The following is a 23,103-nucleotide window of genomic DNA, read 5'->3' on the forward strand; positions in this document are numbered from 1 at the left end:
CTCTATTCATTAAGCTAAACACACTTTCAGCCCGGACCATCCCATTAAAAACTCCGTATAAAATAAACCTAATTGTAATAGAAAGCAATGTCATCGACCTAAGACAGGTGGCAAGCGCGCCCTTGGAGAATGTTTTCCATACGGTCGGCGAACATGAAACACTAGTGTGTCGCTTGCTTACTACTTTGCGGTTAAACCCGAGACGTTCCCACGCGTACATTTCGAGACAGCAACATTCAGTACGCGTTTGGAAGAAAATTACCCTGTTTACACGTGCATCGGCTTTTGGTTCAGAACCAAAAGCCGATGCAGAATCGGCTTTTGGTCTATCTTGCACCGCAGAATCGGCTTACCCTCTCTGGGAATCGACGGGCAGACGACATTTGGATCTCTTAGTCTCGCCTTCACCTCTTGTGGGCGAGACAAACAATGAGAGAGAGAAAGAGAATAAAGAAACAAGAGGAGAAAGGAAAAGGACGTAGAGTGAACAAATCTAATCATCCTGAAATAGGGCCTATTATTAAACAAGTGAGAAAGGGGTTAGAAATAAAGAGATGGCAAAGTGAAATGGAAATTTTAGGCGGGAAAGGGATGGAAAAGAGGTCAAAATAAACGGGATGTGAAAATGCTAACATGAAATCTGAATAGAAAACAGAAAAACAAGGGGGAAAAGAAAGAAATTAAGAACACAACAGCTAGTGGCTGTGTCAGGGCGGGGGGCTCCCCCCCCCCTGAGATTTGCTGTGAAAAAAAATTGGCAGAGCAAAAAAAAGAGAGAAAGAAGAAAAGATAAAAGGAAAAGAAGAAGAAAAGATAAGTGGAAAATAAGAGGAGGAAGACGAGTGAATGAAATAATGTGAGGGGAAGACTTCCCAAAAAAAATCTTCCATGTTACTATAAAAAAAATCTTTGCTTTTGCTTCGCGCCAGAATTGCCTTTTCGATGAGATTCGTATCTTGCTCAATACATGTAGGCTGATATGGAGCAAGTTTTGAATTTATTATACAAAACATAATTAGCTCGGACATCGAGCTTTCAATATTTTTTTCATTCACAAATTTAAGTGCTCTGTAAAATGTCCGTTTTATTGTCTACATATCAGCATTTTTTCTAAAGCTCACGCTGCGTGGTCACATTGTTTGATTTGCCAAGTTCCTATTGTCTATAATGTTTCATTAAAGAATGTATTCAGAAAGCCCAGATTCTAGGTCTAAATCTAAAACATGCGCGATAGCCTGCATGTTCTTTATTTAAAATCTATTTGAATTATCCAGTTTCACATCATAATATCAATAATTGTCTGCTCGCGCCTCACGATCGCATTAGTAATGATACCCAATTAACTATATCTTATTTATTATTTACAAAATATGAATAGTGTCCCGCTTTTAGGTCTGAAATCTCTTTTTTTTCCTCTCGCGCTTCGCGCTCGCATCCATTGTTTCGTTACATACCTATCCCTTTTATTGATACAAAAAAGTAATTACCATTCTTTTAGGTCGGAATGTTAAAAAAAATGCTTTATTGAAATATATACCGTCTTCGTGGGTACCTATAAACAGTCCTTAACAGGTCCCTTTTCGATAATGCTAGGACAGTTAATAACAATTTCTGCTCGCGCTTTGCGCTTGCAGTAATTATCTAGTTACATACGCATCTTGTTCAGGTTCACAAACATTGCCCAGAATAGTCAATTTTCAGGTTAAAATATATACATGCAATTCTAAAAATTTTCAGCTCGCGCTTCGCGCTCACATATATGGAGCTTAAAATATCAAGATTTGAAGTTAATATACAAAACATATTTTATCTCGGATATCGAGCTTTCATTATTTTTTCAATTTACAAATTGATTTTTTCTTGAAAGTGCTATGTAGGTCTAAATATTAATATTTTCAGCTCACGCTGCTCAGTCGCATTATTTGATTTGCATAGGTCTACTTCTATATATATTCTTACGTACCGTCCTTAAAATGCATCTTAAACGAATGGTTTACTATCATGATTGCCAATTTGTTTAGAAAAAACACTGTTTTTGATTATGTCATATTCTTTACAATTGTTTACAATTTAGTAATTTTGGTACTTAATTTCCTTCTTTAATGTTGCTTTCATCCAAGAGTAAAACACAAAAAACACCTTGTAATTTTACCATTTAGGGCCTAAATGGTAAAATTACAAGGTGTTCTTGTTTGTATTATCTTTGCATAAAGTTTTTGAGCTTGCTGGAATGTGCACCAATCGTTTCATAATTTTTAGCTTCTTATTAGTTGAATTGTTTTAAAATAACAGGATTATAAGTCCTACTTGAGTGTGTTAGTGTTGATAGATGCGTTATCGACTTTCAATATATTTTTACCTATAAAGGTGTCTTTTTACGTTTTATCTATTTGCCTGATTTCTTTCCTGAAATTGAACCCAAAATAAATATTTAAAAAATCAGATCAGTTGGAATCGGAGATATTCAACATTTGTGATTATTATGACTAATCGTGTTCAATTGATCTATGAAAACTTAGTATGAGGGCCAGTTTACACATTTTCTGATGAATATACGCATAGCCAAACGGGAGATTTCGGGTGCAAGACCCCCCCCCCCCATTTTTCATGATGCAGAAGGCGCCGCTAAACAAAAAAAACCGAAGAAAGAAGAAAGTGAGAGAAAAGGAAAAAGAGCAATATCAAAGAGAAATAAAAATTATCAAGGTAAGATAATGTAGAAAATATTTCGAAAAACCTGTGCCACCGACCAAAACTTAAAAAGGGTCCCGCTTCTAACATTGATGCTGGAGAGAAGGGATGACTTTATGGGGGGAATTGTCCGGGGGATAATTGTCCTCGATGGTTTTTGTCCGGGGGTTAATTGTCCTCGAGGATAATTGTCAGGGGGGTAAGTGTCCTCGGGGGGCTTATTGTCCGGGGGTAGTTGTTCGGGGGTAGTTGTCCGGGGGGAATTGTCCGAGGGTGATTGTCCAGGGGGTAGTTGTCCGGGGGTAGTTGTCCGGGGGGTAATTGTCCGGGGGGTAATTGTCCGGGGGTAATTGTCCGGGGGGTAATTTTCCTAGAACCATTCACACAAATAACCATAACTTATCCGCCGCCAATCATAGCAGATGACGTATCCAAGATCAAAATATTCTTGAACTGGTGCTGAATATTATAGGCCTATCTTAGCTAGACAAAATTATACGCGATCCCCGGTCTTCTGTCTTCGTTTTCCAGACACCCAACAACAGGTCTGGAAAACGAAGATCGAAGACCGGGGACATGTGTTATGTCAATGGTAGTAAAATTGCAAATGCCAGCTGAGCGCGATATATTGCTCAATCAATTATCACTCACATTACGATATCCATACAATTAATCATTAACCAATCATAATTCATTACATATCCAATATCAGAATATTCCTGAATTTGATCTGAATATAATAATGGTTTATTTTAGCTACACGGATGCGATGGCCCCGGTCTTCTGTCTTCGTTTTCCAGACACCCAACAACAGGTCTGGAAAACGAAGATCGAAGACCGGGGACATGTGTTATGTCAATGGTAGTAAAATTGCAAATGCCAGCTGAGCGCGATATATTGCTCAATCAATTATCACTCACATTACGATATCCATACAATTAATCATTAACCAATCATAATTCATTACATATCCAATATCAGAATATTCCTGAATTTGATCTGAATATAATAATGGTTTATTTTAGCTACACGGATGCGATGGCCCCGGTCTTCTGTCTTCGTTTTCCAGACACCCAACAACAGGTCTGGAAAACGAAGATCGAAGACCGGGGACATGCGTTATGTCAATGGTATAAAATTTTAATGCCAGCTGAGCTGAGCGCGATATATTGCTCAATCAATTATCACTCACATTACGATATCCATACAATTAATCATTATACCAATCATAATTCATTACATATCCAATATCAGAATATTCCTGAATTTGATCTGAATATAATAATGGTTTATTTTAGCTAGACGGATGCGATGGCCCCGGTCTTCTGTCTTCGTTTTCCAGACACCCAACAACAGGTCTGGAAAACGAAGATCGAAGACCGGGGACATGCGTTATGTCAATGGTATAAAATTTTAATGCCAGCTGAGCTGAGCGCGATATATTGCTCAATCAATTATCATTCACATTACGATATCCATACAATTAATCATTAACCAATCATAATTCATTACATATCCAATATCAGAATATTCCTGAATTTGATCTGAATATAATAATGGTTTATTTTAGCTACACGGATGCGATGGCCCCGGTCTTCTGTCTTCGTTTTCCAGACACCCAACAACAGGTCTGGAAAACGAAGATCGAAGACCGGGGACATGCGTTATGTCAATGGTATAAAATTTTAATGCCAGCTGAGCTGAGCGCGATATATTGCTCAATCAATTATCACTCACATTACGATATCCATACAATTAATCATTATACCAATCATAATTCATTACATATCCAATATCAGAATATTCCTGAATTTGATCTGAATATAATAATGGTTTATTTTAGCTAGACGGATGCGATGGCCCCGGTCTTCTGTCTTCGTTTTCCAGACACCCAACAACAGGTCTGGAAAACGAAGATCGAAGACCGGGGACATGCGTTATGTCAATGGTATAAAATTTTAATGCCAGCTGAGCTGAGCGCGATATATTGCTCAATCAATTATCATTCACATTACGATATCCATACAATTAATCATTAACCAATCATAATTCATTACATATCCAATATCAGAATATTCCTGAATTTGATCTGAATATAATAATGGTTTATTTTAGCTAGACGGATGCGATGGCCCCGGTCTTCTGTCTTCGTTTTCCAGACACCCAACAACAGGTCTGGAAAACGAAGATCGAAGACCGGGGACATGCGTTATGTCAATGGTATAAAATTTTAATGCCAGCTGAGCTGAGCGCGATATATTGCTCAATCAATTATCATTCACATTACGATATCCATACAATTAATCAGTAACCAATCATAATTCATTACATATCCAATATCAGAATATTCCTGAATTTGATCTGAATATAATAATGGTTTATTTTAGCTAGACGGATGCGATGGCCCCGGTCTTCTGTCTTCGTTTTCCAGACACCCAACAACAGGTCTGGAAAACAAAGATCGAAGACCGGGGACATGCGTTATGTCAATGGTATAAAATTTTAATGCCAGCTGAGCTGAGCGCGATATATTGCTCAATCAATTATCATTCACATTACGATATCCATACAATTAATCAGTAACCAATCATAATTCATTACATATCCAATATCAGAATATTCCTGAATTTGATCTGAATATAATAATGGTTTATTTTAGCTAGACGGATGCGATGGCCCGGTCTTCTGTCTTCGTTTTCCAGACACCCAACAACAGGTCTGGAAAACGAAGATCGAAGACCGGGGACATGCGTTATGTCAATGGTATAAAATTTTAATGCCAGCTGAGCTGAGCGCGATATATTGCTCAATCAATTATCATTCACATTACGATATCCATACAATTAATCAGTAACCAATCATAATTCATTACATATCCAATATCAGAATATTCCTGAATTTGATCTGAATATAATAATGGTTTATTTTAGCTAGACGGATGCGATGGCCCCGGTCTTCTGTCTTCGTTTTCCAGACACCCAACAACAGGTCTGGAAAACGAAGATCGAAGACCGGGGACATGTGTTATGTCAATGGTAGTAAAATTGCAAATGCCAGCTGAGCGCGATATATTGCTCAATCAATTATCACTCACATTACGATATCCATACAATTAATCATTAACCAATCATAATTCATTACATATCCAATATCAGAATATTCCTGAATTTGATCTGAATATAATAATGGTTTATTTTAGCTACACGGATGCGATGGCCCCGGTCTTCTGTCTTCGTTTTCCAGACACCCAACAACAGGTCTGGAAAACGAAGATCGAAGACCGGGGACATGTGTTATGTCAATGGTAGTAAAATTGCAAATGCCAGCTGAGCGCGATATATTGCTCAATCAATTATCACTCACATTACGATATCCATACAATTAATCATTAACCAATCATAATTCATTACATATCCAATATCAGAATATTCCTGAATTTGATCTGAATATAATAATGGTTTATTTTAGCTACACGGATGCGATGGCCCCGGTCTTCTGTCTTCGTTTTCCAGACACCCAACAACAGGTCTGGAAAACGAAGATCGAAGACCGGGGACATGTGTTATGTCAATGGTAGTAAAATTGCAAATGCCAGCTGAGCGCGATATATTGCTCAATCAATTATCACTCACATTACGATATCCATACAATTAATCATTAACCAATCATAATTCATTACATATCCAATATCAGAATATTCCTGAATTTGATCTGAATATAATAATGGTTTATTTTAGCTACACGGATGCGATGGCCCCGGTCTTCTGTCTTCGTTTTCCAGACACCCAACAACAGGTCTGGAAAACGAAGATCGAAGACCGGGGACATGCGTTATGTCAATGGTATAAAATTTTAATGCCAGCTGAGCTGAGCGCGATATATTGCTCAATCAATTATCACTCACATTACGATATCCATACAATTAATCATTATACCAATCATAATTCATTACATATCCAATATCAGAATATTCCTGAATTTGATCTGAATATAATAATGGTTTATTTTAGCTAGACGGATGCGATGGCCCCGGTCTTCTGTCTTCGTTTTCCAGACACCCAACAACAGGTCTGGAAAACGAAGATCGAAGACCGGGGACATGCGTTATGTCAATGGTATAAAATTTTAATGCCAGCTGAGCTGAGCGCGATATATTGCTCAATCAATTATCATTCACATTACGATATCCATACAATTAATCATTAACCAATCATAATTCATTACATATCCAATATCAGAATATTCCTGAATTTGATCTGAATATAATAATGGTTTATTTTAGCTACACGGATGCGATGGCCCCGGTCTTCTGTCTTCGTTTTCCAGACACCCAACAACAGGTCTGGAAAACGAAGATCGAAGACCGGGGACATGCGTTATGTCAATGGTATAAAATTTTAATGCCAGCTGAGCTGAGCGCGATATATTGCTCAATCAATTATCACTCACATTACGATATCCATACAATTAATCATTATACCAATCATAATTCATTACATATCCAATATCAGAATATTCCTGAATTTGATCTGAATATAATAATGGTTTATTTTAGCTAGACGGATGCGATGGCCCCGGTCTTCTGTCTTCGTTTTCCAGACACCCAACAACAGGTCTGGAAAACGAAGATCGAAGACCGGGGACATGCGTTATGTCAATGGTATAAAATTTTAATGCCAGCTGAGCTGAGCGCGATATATTGCTCAATCAATTATCATTCACATTACGATATCCATACAATTAATCATTAACCAATCATAATTCATTACATATCCAATATCAGAATATTCCTGAATTTGATCTGAATATAATAATGGTTTATTTTAGCTAGACGGATGCGATGGCCCCGGTCTTCTGTCTTCGTTTTCCAGACACCCAACAACAGGTCTGGAAAACGAAGATCGAAGACCGGGGACATGCGTTATGTCAATGGTATAAATTTTAATGCCAGCTGAGCTGAGCGCGATATATTGCTCAATCAATTATCATTCACATTACGATATCCATACAATTAATCAGTAACCAATCATAATTCATTACATATCCAATATCAGAATATTCCTGAATTTGATCTGAATATAATAATGGTTTATTTTAGCTAGACGGATGCGATGGCCCCGGTCTTCTGTCTTCGTTTTCCAGACACCCAACAACAGGTCTGGAAAACAAAGATCGAAGACCGGGGACATGCGTTATGTCAATGGTATAAAATTTTAATGCCAGCTGAGCTGAGCGCGATATATTGCTCAATCAATTATCATTCACATTACGATATCCATACAATTAATCAGTAACCAATCATAATTCATTACATATCCAATATCAGAATATTCCTGAATTTGATCTGAATATAATAATGGTTTATTTTAGCTAGACGGATGCGATGGCCCCGGTCTTCTGTCTTCGTTTTCCAGACACCCAACAACAGGTCTGGAAAACGAAGATCGAAGACCGGGGACATGCGTTATGTCAATGGTATAAAATTTTAATGCCAGCTGAGCTGAGCGCGATATATTGCTCAATCAATTATCATTCACATTACGATATCCATACAATTAATCAGTAACCAATCATAATTCATTACATATCCAATATCAGAATATTCCTGAATTTGATCTGAATATAATAATGGTTTATTTTAGCTAGACGGATGCGATGGCCTCGGTCTTCTGTCTTCGTTTTCCAGACACCCAACAACAGGTCTGGAAAACGAAGATCGAAGACCGGGGACATGTGTTATGTCAATGGTAGTAAAATTGCAAATGCCAGCTGAGCGCGATATATTGCTCAATCAATTATCACTCACATTACGATATCCATACAATTAATCATTAACCAATCATAATTCATTACATATCCAATATCAGAATATTCCTGAATTTGATCTGAATATAATAATGGTTTATTTTAGCTACACGGATGCGATGGCCCCGGTCTTCTGTCTTCGTTTTCCAGACACCCAACAACAGGTCTGGAAAACGAAGATCGAAGACCGGGGACATGTGTTATGTCAATGGTAGTAAAATTGCAAATGCCAGCTGAGCGCGATATATTGCTCAATCAATTATCACTCACATTACGATATCCATACAATTAATCATTAACCAATCATAATTCATTACATATCCAATATCAGAATATTCCTGAATTTGATCTGAATATAATAATGGTTTATTTTAGCTACACGGATGCGATGGCCCCGGTCTTCTGTCTTCGTTTTCCAGACACCCAATTACAACAGGTCTGGAAAACGAAGATGGAAGACCGGGGACATGCGTTATGTCAATGGTATAAAATTTTAATGCCAGCTGAGCTGAGCGCGATATATAGCTCAATCAATTATCATTCACATTACGATATCCATACAATTAATCATTAACCAATCATAATTCATTACATATCCAATATCAGAATATTCCTGAATTTGATCTGAATATAATAATGGTTTATTTTAGCTAGACGGATGCGATGGCCCCGGTCTTCTGTCTTCGTTTTCCAGACACCCAACAACAGGTCTGGAAAACGAAGATCGAAGACCGGGGACATGCGTTATGTCAATGGTATAAAATTTTAATGCCAGCTGAGCTGAGCGCGATATATTGCTCAATCAATTATCATTCACATTACGATATCCATACAATTAATCATTAACCAATCATAATTCATTACATATCCAATATCAGAATATTCCTGAATTTGATCTGAATATAATAATGGTTTATTTTAGCTAGACGGATGCGATGGCCCCGGTCTTCTGTCTTCGTTTTCCAGACACCCAACAACAGGTCTGGAAAACGAAGATCGAAGACCGGGGACATGCGTTATGTCAATGGTATAAAATTTTAATGCCAGCTGAGCTGAGCGCGATATATTGCTCAATCAATTATCATTCACATTACGATATCCATACAATTAATCATTAACCAATCATAATTCATTACATATCCAATATCAGAATATTCCTGAATTTGATCTGAATATAATAATGGTTTATTTTAGCTAGACGGATGCGATGGCCCCGGTCTTCTGTCTTCGTTTTCCAGACACCCAACAACAGGTCTGGAAAACGAAGATCGAAGACCGGGGACATGCGTTATGTCAATGGTATAAAATTTTAATGCCAGCTGAGCTGAGCGCGATATATTGCTCAATCAATTATCATTCACATTACGATATCCATACAATTAATCATTAACCAATCATAATTCATTACATATCCAATATCAGAATATTCCTGAATTTGATCTGAATATAATAATGGTTTATTTTAGCTACACGGATGCGATGGCCCCGGTCTTCTGTCTTCGTTTTCCAGACACCCAACAACAGGTCTGGAAAACGAAGATCGAAGACCGGGGACATGCGTTATGTCAATGGTATAAAATTTTAATGCCAGCTGAGCTGAGCGCGATATATTGCTCAATCAATTATCATTCACATTACGATATCCATACAATTAATCATTAACCAATCATAATTCATTACATATCCAATATCAGAATATTCCTGAATTTGATCTGAATATAATAATGGTTTATTTTAGCTAGACGGATGCGATGGCCCCGGTCTTCTGTCTTCGTTTTCCAGACACCCAACAACAGGTCTGGAAAACGAAGATCGAAGACCGGGGACATGCGTTATGTCAATGGTATAAAATTTTAATGCCAGCTGAGCTGAGCGCGATATATTGCTCAATCAATTATCATTCACATTACGATATCCATACAATTAATCAGTAACCAATCATAATTCATTACATATCCAATATCAGAATATTCCTGAATTTGATCTGGATATAATAATGGTTTATTTTAGCTAGACGGATGCGATGGCCCCGGTCTTCTGTCTTCGTTTTCCAGACACCCAACAACAGGTCTGGAAAACGAAGATCGAAGACCGGGGACATGCGTTATGTCAATGGTATAAAATTTTAATGCCAGCTGAGCTGAGCGCGATATATTGCTCAATCAATTATCATTCACATTACGATATCCATACAATTAATCAGTAACCAATCATAATTCATTACATATCCAATATCAGAATATTCCTGAATTTGATCTGAATATAATAATGGTTTATTTTAGCTAGACGGATGCGATGGCCCCGGTCTTCTGTCTTCGTTTTCCAGACACCCAACAACAGGTCTGGAAAACGAAGATCGAAGACCGGGGACATGCGTTATGTCAATGGGAGAACATGTGTAGGGGGCAAGGTCCAAAGTCCATTCTAACCCGCGCACGTGTTTTGTACACACTTTGCACTGCTTTGTACACGCTTCGTGCGTGAACTACAAACGCTTTCACACGAGTGTGATACGTGTCCCCGTCTTCGGTCTTCGGTCTTCGTTTTCCAGACACCCCCTCAAAGCCTACCTAATATGCCTAAGGCTGTGGTACAAGGTCATTTTTTTTCGAGGAGTATTATCTAATTCGACAATGCTACACATATATATAAGAGAGAGAGAGAGACGAAAAAATAGAACTTAAGAAAAGAAAAATGATCGGGCACAAAGAAAAACTGTTCATATAAAATAATACGTGTTTTAAGAGCTAAACATTCTATTTTGGGGATTAATTGGTGTAGTGACACGCACTTTTAGGGACTCTACCATTTAACCTAAAAATAGGTCTCAAAGTAGGTAAGTTTGTTTATCGGATCATGACCGTATTTAGAATAGATCATTTGTATCTACAATCGTATCCTTCGAGGAAGTCCCATATACAAACAACTGTTGTCTAGTGTCACTAGTAAACATTTATATATCCCCGACTCCTTTTATCTTATCCGCGAAGATGAGAAATGCCTAAGCCCTTTTCTCTTTTAAAGGAGTAGGGCAAGGTCCCGTATTTGATAGTTATAGAGAAGATAATTAATTTGAGGGGTTTTGACCTCCGCCAAATTGGAATTCAAATTGAAATGAGTAAGAGTGAATATCGAATATATTCCTACCATACGAAAACATGTGATTAAACTGTAATGGAAATGGATAGCCTACACCTACCGCTAGGCTTCTGTGATACTGTTTCTGTTGCTTCTACCATGGAGCTAATAGCTCTATGCTTCTACCAGAATAGCAAAAACTTTGCGGAGAATATCTTTAAAATAGACGCCAACAGTGCAACCAATAACTGATTATTTTTATTTTATCTATTGCAGTTTGATCTGGTTTGCGGTGATGAAAATCTTACTGAAATGTCCCAATCTATTTTCTACCTGGGTATTGTAGCTGGTTCTATTTTCTTTGGCATCCTGTCAGACAGGTAGGTTTTTCCAGAACTTCAAGAGAAATGCCAGTAGTTGCAGTAAACACTGATTTCATGTGAAAGTCTGTAAAACCAGGCTTAATTGTCAGTATATCATCGAGGATCTAGAGCTGGTACAGTTACATAAACTGAACTTTGTGAAATCTTGAAATCTACGCTGAAAAATGTTCACACTGAAGATCACCAAAACAGATAGGCACACGTGGGACAGTGTATTATTGTTGCTGGAATAAAGACCCGACGGAAGTGACCGATTCCCATTCCGCGCTTATTTTTCTTATTTCTCAGCAATTACACAATTTCTTCTAGAATCCTTTGGCACATATTTTATTCATACAGACACACACTTGGGTGGTCATTATATTAGATTCTGTAAAAAGTAATTTTGAGATCGTTACCAGAAATGGAATTTATCTTTAAAATTCACCCCACGATGTTTTTTTATGGAGAAACCGAGCTCTATAGAAACAAGGCTCGAGTCGAATTCGAATCTCTTCATGTTTCCCCAAGTCGCATACTAAAATAAAGAGAGAGCGTGTGTTTGTGTGTGTGTGTGTGTGTGGGTGGGGGGGGGGGGTGAGAGGATGTTGTACACGAGCGAGGGTGCCACATGATGTATGTGTGTCGTACATGTACCACCAAATAGCTTAAAGCACAAATAGCACTTTTGATCAGGATAGAGATATGGCCAAGGCATTGGACGACCAGTAACAATGAATGATTATTAATTGTATTTTGGGTCATTTCGAGGGAAGGGATGAATATATTGATAAATATTAAAACTAAAATTGGGGGGGGGGGATGGTACAGAGATTTGCCATCCATGCCGGTAAAATCCATATTTTAGCTGATTTCCACATAATAATGATGTTACCGCGCACTTTTTTTTTACATTGGGATTACTATGACACCGTTACATGTTTTCTACTTTTATACTAATAGGGCTTTTTGCAGCTTTAAGACTGAGCTGATGGTGATGATATACACTCTGTCATCAGACTAAATTTATCAACAAATTGGCTATATATATATATATATATATACATATTGCGATATTTGAGGTTCCAAAATAAATCAAACTCAAATCGAATCTAATCAGCCCAGGGTCTATGCACATGCATGTTTTAAAAGATACAGTGTATCTTAAAAGATATGCTCTAACTCTAACACAAACTACTTCAGTAACAACTGCTGACAACATGTTTGTTTTTGTTTGGGTTTGGATAGGACAAAAAATAGCGCACGACACTTAGCAAAATCAAAGAATCCAGCCTCCTCTTACTGTGCATAATAATAGCAGTTTAACTAACATTCTTATCAAAATTGCCATATTGCAGAATGATGAATATAACCGCACATAACATCATAAAGTAATGCATATGAAATAGGTACAAACAATGGTCATCTCTATTCAGATTATTGCGGTCATCGAATTACGATCATAGATAAATTAGAAATAGTTCGAGCATTGGTCGTCTTTTTGAGATTCTGCTAAAGCCAAATTCTCAACATACTTTTTTTTATAATTCGTAGTTCGTACAAGTAAAATCTAATCCACCCATCTTCAATGTTATCCGAAATGGCTGAGATAATCAAACTACTCTCTTTCTTAACATCCTCAACAGATTTGGACGCTGGTGGGCATTGTTCATCGGTAATATTATATCCCTTGTTTCCGGTGTAGCTCTTGCCTTTTCACCAACCTGGTGCTTCTTTGCCGTTATGCGTTTCTTTATGGGGTTTGGTAACACTGCCCTGAACACAGTACTGTATATTATAGGTAAGGCAATAAATAAGGAGATCATATAATATAGGACAGATTTACATTGAATGAATATAATAATGATATGATCTAAACTCTAAGTGCTTCTTTCTCCTACCTGAAACAGTGAAAGTGACTTGTCAAAATGACGTTTATGCACACTAAGAAATGTTTGAACCCTAATGAAGCACTTGTACCAACCTTTACGGTTGTAATCTTGCACCCTGGTGGCAAAAGGTGAACAAATTCACCTTTTTATGCACCAAGAAATGCTCGCTCGCACCCTAATAGGTGCAAATATGCACCAGTTAAAGTACATAGTACTTGAAAACCCGGAGGGTTCAAACTTGATCCCCTATTTCTTAGTGTGTGTTGTCTTCATAATGCTATTACACCATCTCGTAAATTCTTTAAATGGAACTTACAACGTGCAGAATTGCCAAATAATGAATCAAATATTCAAGTTTATATACACATTTATCCTTACGTATTCCTCTTTTCAAAACTCATATCCTGTCCTGACCAAAATGAAGTAAAATCAATGATCAAACTCCTAACAATTATTGTTTTGTCGTTCTATTAATTGTAGGTATTGAGTATATTGGGCCATCGAAGAGGAACGTTATTATTCTAGCATCTATCAGCTATGCACTTGGATACTTGTCACTAACACTCCCGGCATACTACATCAGATCCTGGCGGACCTTACAGTTTGTCATGACTGCACCCATTTCCATCCTTTTTATATTCTTCATGTAAGGGACTCTTCGAACTATTTAGCCATTGGTGTTTCACATATACCAATACGAGTAAATACACGAATTTCAATTCAAAAGTTTTTTTTGACGTAATGTGTAGTACCACAGTGACCATTTAGGGTCAAAAAAATTAGGACGTATCTTTTTGCTTGAATATAACACAGATATCCTGAAACCCAAAGTTTTCTTATTAAAAGTAGATCTGAGTAATATTCTTCAATTTATACTTGGGCTACTTGTATTTTAATGGGGAAAAATAAACTGAAAATTTCAGATCGAATAGAGGATGGCACAGGAACGAGTCGCCTTACGACTTCTTTTTTTCTCATTTCATTTCAAATCATTGTATAGTCGCATGAATGAATGAAAATTGAATAAATACCAATCAATTAGCTGATAAATAGATGTTCGTTTAAATGTAATAATCGATGATTTATCTCTTCACTTAATTTGCTTCGATCCAAGATGGCTGCCAGAGTCACCGAGATGGTTGATATCAATGGGTCAATACGAGAAGGCGGAGAGGGTCATAAAGAGGTTTGCCAAAGTCAATAAAGTGGATTTACCAAAGCCTGTCTTTAGCAAAGACTTCGTTGAGGAACAAGTAAGTCTTTCTTTTTCTTTGTTTTTTGAAATCATAAATGCAGCCATTGTAAAAACAATACAACAAAAAAATCATTTTTTTTTATCAAGGCAGATTTGAAAGTTTCAAATAAAAAAAAACATTGGTAAATTAAAGAGTGATCTTTCAACAAGATTTTTCAAAACTTCATACATCTTTGCTAATGACTGGTACAATTTGTAGCCGGGCCGCTTAATCAGATTCCCAATCATTTTGATTCACATCATCAAAAATGACAACGGATATATAGAGATTAACATTTTCATAAAGTTTATTAAAAGTATAGGAAATGAAAACCCCGTTGACTTAAAACAGGGAAAGTTTGCGGTATTTTTGTTTATACAAGAAAGAGTCTAACCTATTGTACGCAAAGTCAAACAAATTCATGAAACGGTCCCCTGATGGTTTATTTTATATTCTTTCTAGGATAAAATTCGCAAGGCGCGGAAACCTAATGGTCTCGACTTAATCAGAACACCTAGGATGAGACTACGTACAATCAACCTTGTTTGTATATGGTAAGCCAATGGTATAGATCATGATTTTGAAATTATTGGGCATCCGAGTTTGGATAGAAACGAAAATATCAATATAAGTACTTTGTGCTTTAATTTCTCGTCCTTTCATTCAGGTACAATATTAGACAAGTTTCTGATCTTTAGTGTAAGATTTATTTGAACAAATATACAAAAAGTAAGGTTGAAATGCATAATATATTTACTTTTCTTATATCATATAGAAAGCTTGAAGAAAATCCCTTCAGCAATGTTACATAGAAATCAAACTCAAAGACAAAGAGAACAGGAATACGTAAATAACAGAAGTAAGCAAAGAAGCAACCATTTTGTCATTCTGGCCTGACTGTAGAGTGGACACTCCAAATTATTTTTTTTCGAACTAACTCACTTAATCTCACTTACTGCTGTTTATTGCAGGATGGTGAACTCGTTGGTATATCACGGCCTTTCGCTCAACAGTTCCAACCTTGGTATTGATGTCTATCTCGCTTTTGCTCTCTCGGCTGCAGTTGAAATCCCAGCCTACATTCTGGCTTTCGTCATCGTTGAGTTCTTCGGTCGTAAACTTAGTGTCTTCGGTTGTATGATGCTGGGCGGGGTTGCTTGTATTTCAACAGCGTTCATTGGTACGATGCGATTTACGTTCCCGTTTGCTTGTACATTATTTTTCTGCATAGAATACCGAAGTGATAACGTCACAGAAACTTTTTTTTGCATTTCAGCGTTTTTTGATACCATATTTCGGTAGTGCAGGATAGCACAAAAAACACACACTGCCAAAGATGAATGAGAATCGGTCCAAGGGAGCATAAGATCGCCATTTGAAGTCAATGTATTTTTGGCCTGGTCCCTAAATTTTAGAACCAGTCCAATACATTGACTTCCATGGGGCTAATTATGTATTCATGATGTCATAATATTGGGGGCCAATGGACCGATTCTCACCAAATTTTGGCAGTGGGGTTGTTTTATCATGCTCTACCAAAATATGGAAAAAACAACGCTGCCAATGCAAAAAAAAGAAAACTGATGAGGTAACACTTCGTTTCTATAGGGTTACTGCATATAGACCAAAGCTATTACGTTTATTGCCAATGACAAACCAACAATCGATTTGGAGTCGGTTTCCTTGGTGTAACTGTAATATAAACTTCGTTGTACATGTGACGAATTTTGGAAAAAAAATCGTAAAATGCGATGTTCTGAGCAAATGAAAGACTCCTGTGTATAATATCTCGTTGCCGGAAGCAAGCTGAAGATTATATATTTTTTTCACAATTTATTTTGCTGTAGCATAAAAATATCTGTGAGATCTCTGTTTTCTGGTAGGACGGCTGTTATATCAATAGAGCAACATATATATTCATTTGAAAAAAATAGTTGCACGACCATGTCGACATACCTGTAGCGTGATACTATTCATAATGTAAAAACGTACTCAATATCAAAATAATAAGGTGAAGGGCAAGAGGCTTTAGAAGAAGCGCAACTTTAAGTGAGGAAATTGAATATCATCAACTGTTCTTATTCAACGTACCAGACTTTTTATCCTTTATAAAAATATTCTTATTTTCAATATTTTTGTTATGATTAGAACACGCCATTGCATTGACAAGTGTTGCTATGATAGGCAAGTTTGGGATCTCAGCGGCATCAAACATCATTTATCTGTACACTGTGGAACTTTTCCCCACAAACATAAGGTAGGTCATGTCTGTTTTTCGCTCCATGGCTCATGGTAGTTAAAGGATTGATTCGATTTTCTTGTCATATAATGTTATACGATTTTGCCTTTAAGGACGTTCCACAGTTATGTTTGTGCGCTTAATTATGATTTGCGCATATTTTACTCTCTGCGCGCTGACGTCACAATGGATGAACTGGTGATTAATGAGCTGTAAGTATGTGAGCTGATTTTATCATTATCTGCACTAACTGCAGATCCGATGTGTTATTTCATAAATCTAATAAACTGGAATTATTCCATGAACCATTTTTTTCTTATTCTATAATTGAAGAGCTCACTTGCACAAGGGATTAGGTCAATTTTTCATCAAATTTGATTTTTATGTCTCAATGTATATATTTTTAGTAGCTCTATAAGATGATACCAAAGAAAAGTTGAAATTCCTATTAAAAAGTGAACTCAAAAGGCAAAGAAAAATAACTTTTTCTTTCAAAAGGGGTTAGGTCCATTATAGTTTAGTTGCAAAAGGGGTTAGGTCCACACAGATTTTTTTTGGAAAAGAATATCATAAAAAATATAAACACAGATAGATTTCTTTTATACCCAATTTTATGTTCTCACGGTAGGGTATCATGGAAATTCAGTTTCGCATAAGAATATTGCAAAAAATGATTTTCTTGGAGTGGACCTAACCCCTTTTGCAACAAAACTCTTCTCAGGAACTCATTTGTCAAAAGGGGTTAGGTCAATTTTTCAAATCTTTTTTTTTCTATCTCAAGACCTCAAAATTTTTAGTCACTCTGATAATACCAAATAAATATTGCAATTCAGATGAAAACGTGAATGAAAGTGGCAAAGAAAAATCACTTTTTCAATCTAATGAGATTGGATTAATTTCAGTTTCGTTGCAAAAGGGGTTAGGTCCACAATGAATTCGTTTTTTTAAAGATATATGGAAATAAAATTGAAGACAGGTAGATTTCTTTTATACCCAATTTTATGTTCACATTATAGGGTAGGACATCAAGACAATTTAGTTTCTCATAAGAATATTGCAATAAGTGAGAATGAAAAACATGGTTTTCTCGAAATGGTCTAAAGTGGACCGAACCCCTTTTGTAACTAAACTCTTCAATTTCAAAATACTTTCCTCTTTAGTGCTGCAAAGTGTGATGAATATAACCCCGAGTTTGATTAAATGGAAAAAGTGGTTCGGAATTTTTCCTCGTATAGATACAAAGCTTTTGGCGCGTTTGGGGTGCTTTAAAAAGCACATTTGCTCTAATAAGAGTGCTGATAGTTTGAAAACAAGCACATGAACCCATAATTTTTAATGTTTGCACCTCTTAGGCATACTTTCCTCTACAACTTTGCAAAGTTTGGTGAAAATGATATGGGTTTCGAATAAAGTCCAGCATTTCTTCTACTTCTCAATTTTTTTTTTTTGAGGATGAGTATTTGTTTTCTTTCCCGCAATTTCTAAGAACTGAAAGTGCTGTAAGGCTTAAATGAGCAAACAGTTGACAATGTAAATAGATTATTTATCCTAAGGATACAATTATTAATCATATTGCACAATTTGGAGTAATTTTCATAGATTTTGACGGAGTAATAAAGCTTTAAACTCATTGCTGTGATCTCGTAAGGTCAAAAAATGCCAAATTCTCTTGAATGTGCATTTCTTAAGAACATCCATTTGAGTCAACCTTGAGGCTCTATAGCAAACAATCAAGCACATGGACCCATGTTAATTTTTGCATATTTGGAATATTCAGGTGCTAAATATCTATGTGCAAAGTATGATGAAAAGGACATGGATTTTCAAAGTTTGGGAGCAAGACTTCGGAACTATTCGCATTTTAGACGGTAAACTGACTTTTGCATGTTTTCTGAGCATTTTGGGCTGTTTCAGGCCAACTCGGAAACTTTGGACACTGATAATTTGAAAACGAGCACATAGACCCCTTATTTTAAATGTCTTAACTTCTGACAAATATATTCCCTACAAATCTAGAGTATGATGAAAATGACATGGATTTTGAATGTTTGGGAGCAGGACAAAGGAACCATTCGTTTTGGACGGTATTTTGGACGCTATTAGACTTTTGCCCATTTAGGCACATTATAGACTGTCTCAAGCCAACTCACAACATTTGAGACACTGAGGCCCGTATTCTGAAGTCAGATTTAACTTAAACTCAGGTTTAAAGTGGTTTTAGTATGGGAAGCCAAAAGTATCAAAATTTGTATCAAGCTGTATGTTTCTTATGTTTACTGTGCTCTTTCCTGATGGTGAAGACAATCATCTAATTATACTTTCTACACAGTTATGAATGATTTGAGAGCCGAATGAGTATGATATCTTTACTGTTAGTGATTATGTAACCGTTGGCTGTCCATACATAAACCACAACTTTAAACCTGAGTTCAGACTTTGGACACTCATAGTTAAAAAAAATAACGAGCACATGACCCCATATCTTTAACTTCCCTACACCTTCGATATGCATTCCTCTACAATTTAGCCGAATTTGATGAAAATGACATGGATTTTGAAAAAAGTGCAGCTTACAAAATTTTGAGTAGATTCGCGTCTTTGAAGATGTGTTTTTCAGAGTTTTTGCACCATTCTTGCCAAATGAGGGCGCTACTGACTCCAAAATAGATATAGTTTTACCAATATTTTTTTTCTTATTTGGTATACACTTTGTTATATATCTTGAAAATTTGATGACGTCTGATGCCGTTTCCAATGAGTACACATGATTCAAACTCATTTGGTGAATACGTGAGGTCTAAAAGAGGCATGATTCTCTTGATTGCGCAAGATTGTATATCATTCAAATACGGCGAGTTTGAAGACCCGTAGAAAGAAAATAAGCACATGAACCTATATTATTTTTTTTTGCATTTTCATCATGCATACATGTACATACCAAAGTAACTCTCTGCCAAATGACATGGACTTCATTTTAACTGGAGAACGCCCTTAAGCAAAAGATCATTATATGATGAGGAAATGATTATGAGATATCTGCTAGGCTATGTAGCTTAATAATTTACATGATTAGTAAAACAATATTTCGTATTAATTTTCTTATTTTATCTTCTTTTTTTTCTAAATCGTACTGGAAAAGGAATTAAATGACCAAGTCTATTCAATGCCAAAGAAGTATCGTTGTCCACTGAACTTATTTAGCAAGACCAACATTAAACACCAATTCTCAAAATGCATCTTCATGATTAACTTTCATTTTGTCTTCTTGCAGAGGTGTTGCTGTTGGTAATTGTGCAATGTTTTCATATATAGCTGGTATTTTAGCTCCCCTTATACTCATCCTCGTCAAGTATTGGGACCCTCTGCCTCTGGTAATCTATGGCTCTTTATCCGTCATGGCTGCGCTTTCGACCCTCTTCTTGCCCGAAACCAGGGGGAAGAAACTCCCCGAGACGCTCGAAGAAGGGGAACGATTCGGCCTGTAAGTTTCCTAATTGCTGAATTATCTTAATTATCTTAATTTATTTATTTTTATTGTTGGAAATTTCTGCTTTGTAGAAGATAACTAGTGAAGAAAATACGTTGCACGAATATACGACTCTCTGAAATCGACAAATGTTCTTCTTTTTTCTCTCATTAAAGACGAGACACGTGTGATGGAGACATTAAATCTGTGACGTCACAGCCAGGACCGAAGGAAATGTTCGGGGATGACGTCGACAATGGACATAATTATGAAAACGTACACGTCATATCGGTTGATAACAGCCATGAAAACCCCATTTTTGCACTGGAGGACGATCATGATGATAGTGGACGAAAGAGGGCCATGTGCAATCGGAACCCTTTGGAAAACCTTACAGAAAGTGCAATCACACTAGAGGCTGATGGGAAGGGACGCACAAATGACATTTCAGATGGAGTTGCGGTGAACAACGACATATACACGATACATAGAATAGAGGATGAATGCAACGATGAAAATGGAAACATAAGCTATATTTCGGGGGTAATAGTTCATGATATCAACTGAAGATGAACTGAATATCCCAAATTATGGCGTGTGTTTGGCATCAATAAGAAGCGACCTCACGATCAGAGACATTAAAAGGCGAAAGAATGCATAGAAAGAGTAAGGGAGAGAGAGAGAGAGAGAAGAGAGGGAGGGAGAATGATGACCTCCACAATTTAGCCATTATGGAAATAGGTAATACAATTCTGTTCACAAATGATTTGTATTTTTTTCCCAAACTAGTTCAATATCTAAAAATATAATATATGATATTTATTTGTATGTATATGGTGTCATTATGGTCTTTATAAAACCCCGAATCGACGAATTGTCAGTAAATAAATCAATTGCAATTAAAGTCAACAATTAGGCCGAGAAAAAGATCTTCATTTCCTCAAGGACATGATGAAACATGATGGTCCAGGTAAATTATGGATAGCGATATTAGTAATGTCATTACGGCCACCGTGGATATGGTTAGGTTTCATGGGAATGTCGGACTTTTTACTGGTTAGGCTGCTATAGGCCTGCCTAAACAATATGACACATAACTATAGTGTAAACAAAGATATTTTATATTAGAAAAATGGGGGGGGGGGATAACGATTTAAACTTTTTTCGATGGAATGTATGATCGGCTAGGTTGTCTACGCAAACAATATGTATACAGGGTATTTAATAGCTTACATCGAAGTGTATAAACTGGATAGGAAAATATTAGACAGAAGGTTGTATACTGCTAGCAGGGGCGGAAATCTCTCCCAAAAGGTAGGGGGGACAAGGGTCTGGAAAAATTTAAAAGCAAAAGAAAAAAGAAGGCTATTACCTAAAATTTAAGGTCTCTTCGACGAAAATATATTTGACAAGCCCCCCCCCCCCAAAAAAAAGGTCATCTCGTCCCAAAACGCACGTTCTATTCCCATTTTGAGTTATATATTTCTTAGCATCACCAAAGATCCAAAATAGTAGGGGGACATTTGATATTGTGTCCCCCCTAGTATTTTGAGGATTTCCGCCCATGACTGCTAGAATAGTATAGGGCAGTGGCTGTCAAAATGAAAGGTTTATATCTAAACAATTGTGAAACAGTCATCGTTATTTTCAAATTTTGGAAATGAGTGAAGCGGCTTTTTTATTGAAATCAAGGTTGGGTTATGAACTAATAACTTCGAAGTCGGGGAATCAAACTAACCAGCAGATGTTGGACAATAAATGACCAAATGTTGGATGGACAGGTACGACACCAAAGTTAGTAAAGCATTCTCCACCACCTGACCATTTAATCTAAGACGGTGGATTCTAAGAAATTCCTTGATTTGGGAAGTATTAAAACCTGTGCCAACCAGCCAACAGGACTAGTGAAAAGAAAACATGTATTGTATCGTCTCGTCTGCAATTCTTAAAGTTGTGTCATGATAATTGATGTATTAATTTTCAAAGGACAAGCAAATGCCAACAAATAGTCGATTTGAATAAAATGAAGAAAAGAAAAATTCATACAAGCATTACATAAAATATTGCAAATTTCATCAAAATGGATGTAAAATACGAATTAGGCCCTATGACATTTCGGAATTTCGAAAAACTACGCATAACGCAATGATATGCAGAAGAGAGAGTCAATGATGTCACTCATTATTTCTTTTGTTTTCTATTTGTCAAACTATATACTATTACGTTTTTACCCTATTTCACCAATTTTTTCCCCAAATATTCTATTATTTGATGATTTGTCGACAATTGCTTATCGACACCACGAGCTCCCACTATGCATGTATAAATCTGATGG

At 36.6% G+C, this 23,103-nt stretch overlaps 1 protein-coding gene across 1 annotated transcript in view; it reads left to right on the forward strand.

Annotated features, from left to right (window-relative positions):
• Positions 1–21,990, forward strand: part of LOC121414035 (organic cation transporter protein-like) — a 35,330-nt gene extending 13,340 nt beyond the window's left edge. The window contains exons 3-11 of the mRNA XM_041607074.1: positions 11,851–11,954; positions 13,583–13,737; positions 14,309–14,474; positions 14,943–15,081; positions 15,526–15,617; positions 16,035–16,243; positions 17,212–17,320; positions 20,574–20,783; positions 20,945–21,990. Coding sequence (XP_041463008.1) covers positions 11,851–11,954; positions 13,583–13,737; positions 14,309–14,474; positions 14,943–15,081; positions 15,526–15,617; positions 16,035–16,243; positions 17,212–17,320; positions 20,574–20,783; positions 20,945–21,335 — 1,575 coding nt within the window. The 3' untranslated portion in view covers positions 21,336–21,990. The remainder of the gene's footprint in view (positions 1–11,850; positions 11,955–13,582; positions 13,738–14,308; positions 14,475–14,942; positions 15,082–15,525; positions 15,618–16,034; positions 16,244–17,211; positions 17,321–20,573; positions 20,784–20,944) is intronic.
• The last annotated feature ends 1,113 nt before the right edge of the window (positions 21,991–23,103 follow it).

Source organism: Lytechinus variegatus, chromosome 4 (genome assembly GCF_018143015.1).
Source record: "Lytechinus variegatus isolate NC3 chromosome 4, Lvar_3.0, whole genome shotgun sequence".
NCBI classification, from domain to species: Eukaryota; Metazoa; Echinodermata; class Echinoidea; order Temnopleuroida; family Toxopneustidae; genus Lytechinus; species Lytechinus variegatus.